This window comes from Anoplolepis gracilipes, chromosome 3 (genome assembly GCF_047496725.1).
Source record: "Anoplolepis gracilipes chromosome 3, ASM4749672v1, whole genome shotgun sequence".
Lineage (NCBI taxonomy): Eukaryota > Metazoa > Arthropoda > Insecta > Hymenoptera > Formicidae > Anoplolepis > Anoplolepis gracilipes.
In genome coordinates, this window is record NC_132972.1 from 5,581,615 (window position 1) to 5,594,519 (window position 12,905).

The window sequence follows — 12,905 nt, forward strand, 5'->3', positions numbered from 1 at the left end:
AAATATTATTATATTTATCTGAATTCAATGGAAACATAACAGATGGAAATTTATAATAGAATATAACGATGGTTAGATCTGATAGTTATGCATTTTATAAAAGATAAATGATTTGTCCGCAATATTACGTTTTAAAATCACAGATTCAATTAGAGAACTGTGAGACACGTACTGGATCTTCCCCATGACATACCGGAATTTCTATTTGGCACGAGCTGGGAGGAAGAAGTCCGTCGTTGTCATCTAGATATATTTATATCAATTAGGACACCACGACGTGTCATACAAAAGCGAGAAACACGATTTGTTTATGAATTATGTAAATCTGAGCAAACTGCGATACTCCTGCATACTCAATTTGTCGATAAATAGATTTTATACCAAGTATATAAAAACTTTCTACACATATATGTTATTAATAATTTCGATACTGTTTTTGAACATTTATATAATTTTTTTAAACAGTCCAGTTTTTTATATATTATTTATCATATCAATAGCTCGCAATTGCTTTGAAGCTTTGACGTATTTATATTTGAAAGTTTAGAATCTTCATAAAATATCTTCACAAAGAACACTATAAGAACCAAAACACTAGTCTCAATAGAAGCTACTACCTAACTATATAAAATTTAAAAGTATTTATTTAAAAGTAAAAACATGAAAAAAATATGCGCATGGGCTCTCATTGCCGAGTATACATTATCATGTATAAAAAAAATACTTACATATTATATAATTGTAATATAAAATATAATTGTATTATAAAAATACTTAAATATATATAATTGTAATAAATATTTTTTCATTAATTAAAAAAAAGGGATTTTAGAAAAAAGATATAATTTTCCCTAAAAAAAAACATAATCCGTCTTTAAGTATTTCTTTTTCTAAATATTTATTAAAGAAAAATCAAATTACTTTTTAGTGTGGCGTGTAATTAAAGTATGAAAAATTCGAAAATTGAGCATGTTAAAATCGTATGATTTTTTTATTTCTACGAATCGTGAATAATTATCATAATTGTACAGCACTCAGGCAAAACAAAATGTAAAGTATATGTAAAAAAGTCATAAAAATATATTGTTGTTGTTCACGCTTGAAGTTTGCATAAATCGGTCGCAATTTTCGCATTTTCACCATAAGTACATTGAATAATCATTTTTTATTGCGCGCGCTCTCTCAATTTTATTGACCGAAAAGTGTAACGCGCGGTAACATTTTGGAAAATGTGACCAACAGGATTGTCAGAAAAATGCTACCTCGCGGCGAATTTATGTTTGCACAGTATTTTTATGAATAATTTTTAAAACTTGGTTTCGCTTCGTCTGTGGAATTTTTTTGAATGATACAATGAAGACTATTTCAATTTGACAAGCTAACCAAAGCATCGTGTGGCCCCAAAAGGTACGTGTGATAAAAGAATAAAATCGTTTTTTAATAACTACACTTATAGTAAGATCGAAACGAGAGAAGTGTCAAGGATGAACAACAACATGTATATATAAATAATAAATAAAAGTTTAATAAATGAAATATGATTCATAAAATAAGATATTAAATAAAACATTAAAAATAACTGTGCGATGTAATTCAAATAACCCGAGATAACGGGCAAAAGATAATACTATATAAAATCTATTCTTTCCTTTATTCGCAAACTGCGATATCAAACGGACACTACCTCAAGCTGACCCAGTTGTCGTCAAGTATAATGTCCTAAAATAGAACGAAGCGGAACACAAGATCGGGATAGTGCGACGAGGAATCTGTCGTCGGATTTCTCGATGATCGTCGGGACTTTCCTGACTTATTTACACCGAGACAAATCGAGCACAACCAAAGACGATACAGTTAGACCCGTCGAGTAACTGCTCGACAATTTTAGAAACTAGCGGTTTGACTAAGCCATTAATCACTAATATCCATTTAATTTAAATTTGACGATACTATTGTAAACATTAACGATTTTCATATAATCTTTTTAATTCTTCAATGTTATTCAAAAATTACTTGCGCAGAAATCAAGGTATCTACTCAATCTTGTAAAAAAATTCCCTGATTTTCCAGGTATTTTTGTCCAAAATTCCAAGTAAAAATTATTTCAAAACTTTTTAATACAATTTTCTCTAAAATAAATTTGTTTATTGCATGCATTTTCTAATGATTTTCATTTATACGAAGGAAAAATACATCCTCTTAAGTTTCAATGTTAGATTTATAAATGTACTAAAAAAACGGAATAACTTTCATAAGATAATTTTTCATTTATATAAAATTTTCATTTTTTTATTTTTAAAAGTTACAAAGAGTATGTACTTCATGTTCAATATTATGTTAAGGCATAGTATATTAACAAAAAAAATTATTTATATTTATATGCGACAAACTGAGACGCCAAATTCACTTTATCTGCCGATAATTTTGTAAGCATTTCTTATCGGACTTTAAGCACTTAGAAGTTTCACAAGACTTATATAAAATACTTATATATAATTATGTAAAAAGTTCTATGCGTAAAAATATAAAATACTTATATAATTATGTAAAAAGTTCTATGCGTAAAAATTATTAGAATATTAATTAAACAAATTAAATATCGAAACGCTGGTATAACTAACATGAATCTCATTTATGTCTAATGTCTCGAGCGATCTAATTTATATAATTATAAAATTTTTTGTGGCACTGCCGCAGCATTCTCAAGTGCTTAAAATCTGACAAGAATGCTAAAAAAATTGTCAACGAACAAAGCGAGATGCAGTGAACTTGACATCTCACAATTAGTTTGATTCGAGCTATTTTCTATTGTTTAATAGTTAGAATTATTTGTTTAATCTGATCAAGAACTCTAGAATATCAAAAATAAAGCCAAAACTCAACAATTAAAGAGTTTCTACAAAATGAGACGCCAGTTTCACATACACGGCTGACTGTTTACATTTACAAGATGAAAAGCAAAATTATCAAAAAAAGAATTTTTGAAAAAATTCCCTGAATTCCAATAAAATTCCATGAGACTTCTCTGATTTTTCCAGATATAAAAGAAATCCTTGAATGTTCCCGATTTTCCATACTTTTCCAAGGAGTAGACACCCTGAGAAATAAACTACAAAAACTAGAAAAAAAGCAAGCGTTATTCATAATTTGACAGGAAAACTTAATTTCTGAGTATCATGAAATTCGATATTTAAAATCAGCAATTATAGATCCTATTTTCGTTCAAGAATTCTGTCTTCAATATAATATATATATGTATATATAATGAAATTTTATTATATATATAATAAAAATAAATAGTGTTGAATTTTATCCAATCAGAAAATTTCATTTTGCATCAAATTACATAAGCAAGATTAAAATCTATTACAAATGATTTATATGAGAGAAATATTGCCTTCAGATAAAAGCACGTTTGCAGTAGTAGTCATGCGAAAATATCCCACGATAAACCGATTTAATTAGGATTCGAGTTCGCCAAGTGAACTCGAATAATCAGCGGTCACGCAGCTAATAACCGTCCGTCCGTAATAATTTGATGGTTTGCCCTCATCAAAAACTACCTTTTCTAAATTGGGCAGATTATATGACGCTCATCGCCGATATCATCTCCATAATTCAATAAAAAAAAGAATCATGATATTGACCATTGTTTCATGCCAAATTGAAGTATTTCGCTTCCACGCGTGATCTAAAAATAAACTATTCGATCGATCACAATATGTAAACGTATATAAATATGAAAAATGTTTCTTATATATATATGATATATATATGATATGTATATAAGTCAAAGTTTCATTATAGCTCCATTTAATTTTACCAATTAATTAATATAGATCACTTGATTAAAGTATAATTAATTGAACAAAATAATAAGCTATCATGCCACACAAAAACTTCTTACTAAAATATAATTTTTTAGCGATACATAAGAATATATTGCTAAATAATTGGCAATATTTCTCATAATAAAAATATATGTAATATACGCTTATATATTTTAAACAATTTCTATTATTTCTAATTCTATTTAACATTTCATATAAATTTTTGGACACAATTAAAATGACAATCATAGAGAACAATAATAAAAAATATAAGATTAGAAAAGTAAAAATAACATTAAATGATAATATTTGAGCATTTAACTTTTAAGTAATATTCGATTCAAACACACAATATCACTTTCTACTAATATCTCTAATTTCTAATAATTTCTATTTAGTACAACCTTTAGGTTCGCTCGCGTTTAAATATTTTACCTGAGTCTCCTCGATGTTGATAAAAAAAAAGTAATTGATATTTATATGACTATATTCGTCATTCAATAATAATAGTATGTAAATGAGATGTAATATACATTATAGACAACCAAAGTCATAAAAATTCATATATCCATCCTTATAAACGAAATGGATCATATACACCATTGTTCACAAAATGGAAGGACCAACGGGTAACATTTTATAAACAAAAGCGAAATAACATTTTTATCATAATGTGCAATCCATTTTTTTCAATAAACCAAACTGTGTCGATGCTCTTCATGATAAAACTAATAATACTTGCAAAATAAATATTTTATCTCTGTTCACGCGCGCACATTTTACTCGTCGTACAGTTTTGCATGTGTCGTCATAACCGCGATAAAAATAAACCCGACAGAATTAAAGAGAAAGAAAGAAAAACGAAAGACAAGGAAAAAAGGAAAAATATAGAAAAAAGACAACTAGAATTATCCAGTGTCAAATCCAGTGGCATTACATAATTATACATGACATATAATTATGCGATGCTCCTAAAAGATTCTCATAATGTAATTGCCTGTTTATGAACGTTTGAATTTAATTATAACAATTATCTGTGATTATTGATTTTGTTTTGGATCTATTCGTGCTCTTGACAGCTGGATATGTATCGTGGATGCATCTTGCTCGCGATGGCACGCAAAATTGATTTGAAATAATTACAAAGCAATATGCATTACCTGATATGGTATACCGGTTGTCGATTAAAACGGATTGTACGATAATACAATTAAAATAAAATAAAAAAAAAGAGATCAGTATAAAAAAAAATGTCAAATTACGATTATATGTATAAATTTGTGCAGTCGCGCAAGTACTTTTTTAAATATTAAGGAACAATTTTAATATGTAAAATTTTCCATGTAGACGCAGCGAAATGTATTCTAAGCTAATTATCGCGTATAAACATGAAGATAATTTGCTTGAACGCATTGAAATTATATTGGTTTCAATGAGTATTTACACGATTTTATACCATCGGCGTCATTTGTGTAATAACAGCTGATAAAACAGCACGATCTCAGTTTTATAGTCGATCGTTTGCGCGATAATCGCTCTTACGACACAAAACGCAAGCGGATGTAAACGGCGAAACGTCATACTTGAAACGTAAAACGACGACGGATTTAATCTCTAAACGAAAATCTTATATACATAACTCACAGTTTCTATTTTAATCGATTTCCGTACATCTATATTCACAATAAAGCATTATTATGCGTCGGCAATATATATTTCTTGCACATGCTGTCAAATTTTTTACGTATAAAAAAAATTAAAAAAAAAAAAAAAAAAAAAAAAGAAAGTATCTTGACGCACAACTAAACATTTTCGAAAGAGGCTTAAGAAAGAAAGGAAATAAAAACGATAAAGCGCTTTATCGATCTTCCATACGGAATTAATTGGACGCACACAACACTCATTGCTTAATAAAAGCGGGATATATATATATTTATAACTCCAGCTTCCCTATAAATTCTGACCTATAAGGATATTAAAAATATAACGGCCGCGGCACACGCGAATAAAAAAAGATGTAAAGGTTAAGTCCACGCGCGTCGCTCGCTCGTTCCGTTCATGGTGTAACACACGTTATTACCGGACTGCCGCCGTGCCGGTATTAAATACACGGAATCTACACGGTGATAACGCGCGCAAAAAGGTGCAACTCCCTTTTTTTTTATCGCAACGTAACGCGAGGCAACGCGCTTCTAAAAATCGCGTCACGGGACGCGCCGAGGTGAGTCGCGACGCGGATTAAAAAAAAAAAAAAAAAATAAGAAGGATTGAATAGAGGATTAATTATCTCGCACTCGAGAGATAACGAACGATGATGCGAAATGAGAGAGAATCGTGTCGCGTGCGACTTTAAATGGAGATTTAAATGCAAACGTCGTATCGTAATCTTGCCTGTCGAACTTTTGTGGCTTTTCAATTTACTCTTTTTCTTACTCTCTCTCTCTCTTTAATTGCACCTATATTTGAATTCTTTTAAAAACATTTTCAGAATTTTATTTCAAAGTTTTTACGTAAAGTCTAGATCAATAACAATGGTTTAATCTACTTTAGTTCTTATGTATTTTATATATATTGTGTATAGTTTATATTTTTTTACCTAATATACTTATTTTTCTCATTCAAATATATGTGTATATGCTGATATATTCATGTTTTATATATATATATATATATATATATATATATATATTTGTTTAAATATCGTTTTATATTTGCAAATATTCAATTATTATTTTCATTACTGTATAATTGTTTTTGAATTGTGCTTATTGATTTCCGAAAAATAAATCTATCTTGCGGTTGATACATTTGTCTGAATACAGCACGGATTTTATCAATTGTGTCCGCATCATTTGGTTTCGCAATATACAATCTAGACATACACAAATATGAACAAAAATATGTAATATATGCAAAACGTTACACTTTGCATATGCATTTATATAAGGATACCTAATGCCAGCATAACGTAACAGTATTTTTTTCAAAATGAACAGTTTTTTCGATTTTGTATATACTTTATTACGCCTACGCAAGTCTAAGATAAAAATCCATGTAGAGCAAAACAGAGAGAGAGAGAGAGAGAGAGAGAGAGAGAGAGAGAGAGAGAGAGAGAGAGAGAGAGAGAGAAATGCAAAAATATGTATATATAAATTATAAAATCATTACTAAACGTAAACATATAAATATATCACTTCAGTTGCGTAAATATCATTTTCATCTCTTAATGAATATTGTGATGCAAAATTATGATTATGTTGACCAAGCGTGCAACGCTTTTGTGTTTACACTTATACATCACTCGCTAAAGGTCAGTTGCTTCACGGATGCTTATGCGATTATCTCGAGAAGCGAGTGCGGTGTAATAATACGTCATAGAGAATGCATATCGCTAGATTAAAAATCTCATTACATACAACGCAATTTCATGACCGTTCATCGACTTGTAAAATTATGATGGGAAAGAGAGAGAGCCCTGCATGTTTTCAATACGACTTGAGCATGACTCGGAGCGTAATTCGCAAAAATAATAATAAATGATCTAAATTGTATTCTATTGATTTAACGTACATATTATCATGTTTCAAAATAACATTCTTCAATTTTGAAACTTGCGATCTGTCTTCGTAGCCGTATCGCAAACGTGTATTATAACGCGGAAAATTACATTATTCGAAACGAGGCTTAGGAACGACATGCCATCGCGAGTCTGAGAGTTATTCTACTATGACACGATACATATTTGTACGAAATTAAACAATTATTCGCGAGAATCATTCGAGAAAATTCGCGGGCCAGTATCGGTCATGACGGTTGACAGCCGCGCGATAGTATAAACAACATATATACATACATCGTATATATGTGTGTACAAGACTGATCGTACTTACCCGCCACACCTACATCCCAGTGCTGTCGTCCTTCGCGGAAGTGATGTTCGTCCTGACTCGACCGAAGGACATTCGCCGTACGACCAAAAAGTCCGAAAAAGAACGGGAGGCGCAAACAAAAAAAAATATACGCGACTCGCCGGATACGCGTTCACTCGCGCGGTGCGTTTCGGATTACGATACGTACATACATGCGTGCGTGCATGCGTGCGTGCGTGCGTCGTGCGTGCGACACAAAAACAATGCGACCGTCCCGCTACCTCGACGAGCTTCGTCGAACTATATGACACGACCGACCGCGCGCGATCCCGAAAGAGACTACGCGACACACACACACACATATATATATATATATATATATATATATACGCGCCTTTTGCACGCATGCGCCCGTCGAAAACGCGTCCCGGAAACGCGACGAACGGTAGCGGTCGTGGCGTCCCTTTTCGCCGAGATTCCGCGCGAAAAGAAAGCCGAGACGCGTCGGAGCTGCGTGTTTCGCGCAAGAAAACAAGCAGTCGCGAGCAGCCGCGACCTACAGAGGTCGCGTGGCTCTTCGGCACTTTCCGCCGACGCTCGCGAACGCTCGTGTGGCCGCCGCACGAGATCCTATCATTTAGATACCACACGGAGTTTAGTCGGACGGTAGAATTGCGTTGTTTGCGAAGATTCACTCGTGCTCTTATCGAGAGTACCTCGGCCGAAATATAATAATGCAATGAATATAAATACGAATGATAACTGTTTCACTGTATGACTGTAGAAAATTTCATAGAAATATATATGTATATTATTATACATGCGCATCACAAAGTTGTAAATTTAATAGTAAAATTAATAGTAAATTATGAGTTAATCAGAAGAGTTAATAAAAGAAAATATTTAGAATAACTGCGAGTGATTAAAAACAAAACATTAACGGTTTTTTATTACCTTTCGACTTCTAATCCAGTTGATAATTATCAAAATATCCCTCCGTTGATTTTTCTACACGCAGACGATTCTAAAGTCACTAGATAATAGTGACTTTAGACAATTCGATATGGTGCTGATATCTAGCGATGGTAGATGTAAACGACGGATACTCGTAAAATTAATGGCGCTCGTGAACTAATAAAATTTCTACCGTAAATTTGAAGTTATATAGATTGCAATCGACTAGACTTCTCCTCAAATGCTACAAAGTGTTTAATTGGCCAATCAAAACAAGAGTTTATTTGATTGACCAATCAGACGATTTGAAGCATTTGTAGTGTCAAGTGTATTACATCAATAAGATGCGGTCGATTTGATGCTACAAATGCTTCAAACCGTTTGATAAATTCGTCAAAATAAAAAATCTCTATCCCTTTCTTGATATCATTTTTATGTGAATAAATAAATATTTTAATTGAAAAATATATATACACATATTATATATATAACAACATATATATGTAATAATTATAATTAAATTTATATGCTCTCCTAGGCAGGAACATAATATATAAATAATAAATCAAAATGTGTGATTGTATAACTCTTGATTATATAGATAAACGAAAGAAATAAAATTGTACGAGTATAATCTATCGATTTGATCTTTTTCTTTTAAAATTCATAATAACGTCACATATCGTTCTTCAATTCATTTTATTTTTCTTTCATTTCAATTATACTTTATTTTCATTTTTTTTTGTCTTGAAAGTGACACAATACACCTATATAAATATATATATATATATATATATATATATATATATATATATATATATACATATTTTATTTTAAGTGCAGAAGTTACAGTTAAAACGAACTGACTCGTTGACATCTAGCGAAGTGATGAGCAAGTTTGTTTTACTTCGATAACAGACTCCAGACGATACGCTTTGCGTGTATTTTGCGTGATTAAAGTGTAGTAGTTTTGTCGTGCTGTGTGTTTGTTAAACACGCATTAATTGTGTCGTAGAAGAAACACGCATTAATTGTGTTGAAGAAGTAATTAACAAAAGCGATAGCAGAATGGTCAGTCTTTGATGTGGACCGTTCGTTGAGTCTGGTTGAGTCTGATTTTAACCCCTTTTTTAATTTTTTTAACTGCCTGCATGTGAGTAAATTTTGTGTTTTTTTTTTCTCTCTATCTTATCATATGGCTTGAATTTTTCTGTCACGTATGATAATGTTAGCACATTGAACTCATTTCATCTCCATAAGACTAAAAAAACTTTTAATAAAACAATATTTTTGGAAGATCAGAATCAAAAAACGTTTGTCTAAAAGAAACTCTTTAAATATTAAAAAGAACATTCTATTTTAAAAATAAATTTTTATATTTCACGAGAGTGTTATCTGTAACACTTGCTTATAAGTGACAGATAAGAATATTATTATAGGTGAAATATTTTCTTATGTCAATACATTTTTTGTATGATAGTGTGTGAATTAACCTATACTATACTTTAGTCATTGTAAACTTTTAATTTCTGGCTAATGATATTAGCCAAGTATCTTGTATAGATCAAATTTAGACTTACTTTTTAAAGTGTGTGTTATTTTTTACATTCTTAATCTTCTACTAGATATTTTATTTATAATAATGTTAAATTTTGTGCATGTCTTAACTAAAACTTTGTTGACTATTTGTGTAGTACTGTAGTTCCGGCAAAATTTTAGATCAAGATATCTTGCAGAAGATGTCTTGGCTCTTTGGCAAAAAGAAGCATAAGGATTCACCCCCTGAATCCAGGGATGAACAAGAGCAACAGACTTCTGCAGATTCAGGAGACGACTTTGTAGTAATCGAGAAAAGAAGAACCTCATTGCCACCTAATGTTGATGGTTCAAGTACACCTTATCCCAATGGGTTATATCCTTTTATTGGCGGAACACCCATGAATCCTGCAATGTCGGCTGGTAATTTGCCAAAACTAAGTCAACAAGCGGATGCTCCGCATTATCTAAGCGGTGTACCGTTTAAATTATGTAAACACTTGGAAAGTAATATGAATAATGACTTGGAGATAGATGGCCTACGGATTAGCGAAATATTGTCTTTTGTTGAGAGACTAGAAAATCAAAATTATGATTATGATTTTTCTCTTGAAACAGGAGTTATTACAGAAATGGATAGTCGGACTGATGAGTAACTTGAAATCCTCTTCTGAAATTTGTTATGTAATAAGAGTGTATATTCTATGAATTAAGAAATCAAACTTATATATATATATATATTTATATATATATATATATATATATATATATATTCGTGTGTATTTCTTATAGTTAGTTACTTGAATGTATAATAAAGTCATATTTTTAAAGTGATAATTGTGTCATATAATATTTGTTTGATAGATGTCAAGTTTGATTTTTTAATTCCACATAACAAACTAGTTTTTTAAAATGTTATTTTTTTATATTAGAACACATAAATATTTTTAAATAAAAATTTATTAATATATAAATATGTTAAATATTTATATATGGTTATATTTAAAAAGAAAACTGGATATTTAAAATCAATTATTATAAAAAAAAGTTTTTTCAAGTTTATTTGTTAATTTATTATCTTGCTCAAAGAAATAAAATAGTTTCGTTCTCAATATTGCCATAATACTCGCACATTTGTTTGTCTTGTAACATGTTGTACAAATTAAGAAAAATAGTTGTTTTAATTTTTTAATACTATACAGCTTTAATAAGTTTCTGTGAAATAACAAATAATGATAATTATTTCTTCTAGATGTGTAGAATACAATGTTGTTAGAAGCCATCTATCTTGAATTTTATTATTACATAATACTTATATATAATCATATATATTCATTTTTAATTGTAAAAATTAAGCAGATTATAGAATTTATATTCTATAAATATTTTTGTTCTTGCCAAGTTTTCATAATGATTATTTGAATATAAGATTGTATTTTAAATATATATAATTTAAATTGACTTATATTTTATATAATTAATATACACACAAACTTAATACTAGTACAATTGTAACAAATATGCAGAACGGTAACCAAGTTTTAAGAAATCCTAGGACACTGAAATAGACATAATAAGTGATATTAATAAAATGACTATATATAAATTTTTATTCAAACTCAAACACATATATATAAATAGATTTTACCTTACGTATTTCCCATGAAACAACATAAGAAAAGCAAGTTTCACCATATTCCAACTGCTTGAGTTATCATAAGACATCAAGTTCAAAGCTGTTGCCACATGTGAATGACAATTATCGCAAAATAAATTGTGCTGTAAAAAGATTAATTTTTATCATAATTATCATAAATAAAAGCTTTATATTCTCTAAATTGATTGATTTCCATTACCATTCTAGTTTTATAAATTTCACTGGCTTCTGCCACACCAGTGTCCCATCCCTGTATGTTTCCCTTGGCTTTGGTATAATCTAACTGCCAATATTTGGTAGGTTTACCAAATGCCATGTTATCTTCAGAGACATGATAAGGAGCAGCAAAGTCCCTTATTACTCCTGTTGACGTTGCGATGCCCATGTGTCCAATAAATGGCAAAAAATATCTTTAAAAAAGCAAATATATCAAGTTTAAATAATGTAAATTTATTCAGCATGACAGTTTGTTAATTTTTATTTATTGAGATAGAAATTCTAAAATTTCATGAATTATTTTATGATATTTTAAACATACGACACACAATTGTTGATATGTATATAATCAAATAAAAATATATAACGCGTTTTGACAAATTACGTAGGAGGTTATGATTGTAATATGCGTAATCGAGATAGACTTACGTTAACAACGGTAACGGGGTCCAGACGATGCAAAAAGGGAATCTTTGTCTCTCCGGCTGAATGCTAAGATCCATTTCGGGCGAATCATTTGACAGCTCCGGAATATCTGTCAACAGATCAGGATCTCTCATCATTTGCGCGACGTGTGATGTGCAGCGCTACCGCGTCACATGTCACTTGGTACGCAACAACAAACATGACACATGTATATTGCAAGTAGCGTACACATACCAGTATATAATGTGAATTTTCAAACTTTACGATATTTTCTACCTTATTATATATAATATAAAATAATAATAATATTTTAGGAAATGATCATTTTTGATCATCATTAATTTTAAATTATTATATACCTATATACATACATATCTTTATATATTATGTATTTCATTTGTATATATTGTTTCGTTT

The 12,905-nt window shown here is 30.2% G+C and overlaps 3 protein-coding genes across 16 annotated transcripts in view; 1 reads left to right on the top strand and 2 right to left on the bottom strand.

Annotated features, from left to right (window-relative positions):
• Hdac4 (histone deacetylase 4) overlaps window positions 1-8,676 on the bottom strand; it is a 101,974-nt gene extending 93,298 nt beyond the window's left edge. For 3 of the 8 annotated variants that reach the window (XM_072889143.1, XM_072889141.1, XM_072889142.1), the window contains exon 1: window positions 7,721-8,065. The gene's annotated coding sequence lies outside the window, so the exon portion shown is untranslated. Of the gene's footprint in view, window positions 1-7,720; window positions 8,075-8,653 lie in introns of those variants that run through there. The other 5 variants (XM_072889137.1, XM_072889135.1, XM_072889136.1 and 2 more) reach the window with 4 other exon arrangements.
• An 840-nt stretch (window positions 8,677-9,516) lies between these two features.
• Window positions 9,517-12,027, top strand: LOC140664017 (uncharacterized). Of its 7 annotated transcripts, none has more exons than XM_072888699.1 (2): window positions 9,517-9,806; window positions 10,348-12,027. In XM_072888699.1, the coding sequence occupies exon 2, from the start codon at window positions 10,393-10,395 to the stop codon at window positions 10,843-10,845; it is 453 nt and encodes a 150-aa protein (XP_072744800.1). In that variant the 5' UTR covers window positions 9,517-9,806; window positions 10,348-10,392; the 3' UTR covers window positions 10,846-12,027. The 7 variants fall into 7 exon arrangements, with proteins under 7 accessions (XP_072744800.1, XP_072744799.1, XP_072744801.1 ...); XM_072888698.1 differs by having other exon boundaries at window positions 10,373-12,027; XM_072888700.1 differs by having other exon boundaries at window positions 10,393-12,027.
• Window positions 11,614-12,682, bottom strand: LOC140664016 (transmembrane protein 222). The gene is made up of 4 exons (XM_072888694.1): window positions 12,492-12,682; window positions 12,046-12,256; window positions 11,838-11,968; window positions 11,614-11,748 (listed from the first exon to the last, which is right to left on the bottom strand). The coding sequence occupies exons 1-4, from the start codon at window positions 12,623-12,625 to the stop codon at window positions 11,667-11,669; spliced, it is 558 nt and encodes a 185-aa protein (XP_072744795.1). The 5' UTR covers window positions 12,626-12,682; the 3' UTR covers window positions 11,614-11,666.
• Window positions 12,683-12,905: the final 223 nt, after the last annotated feature.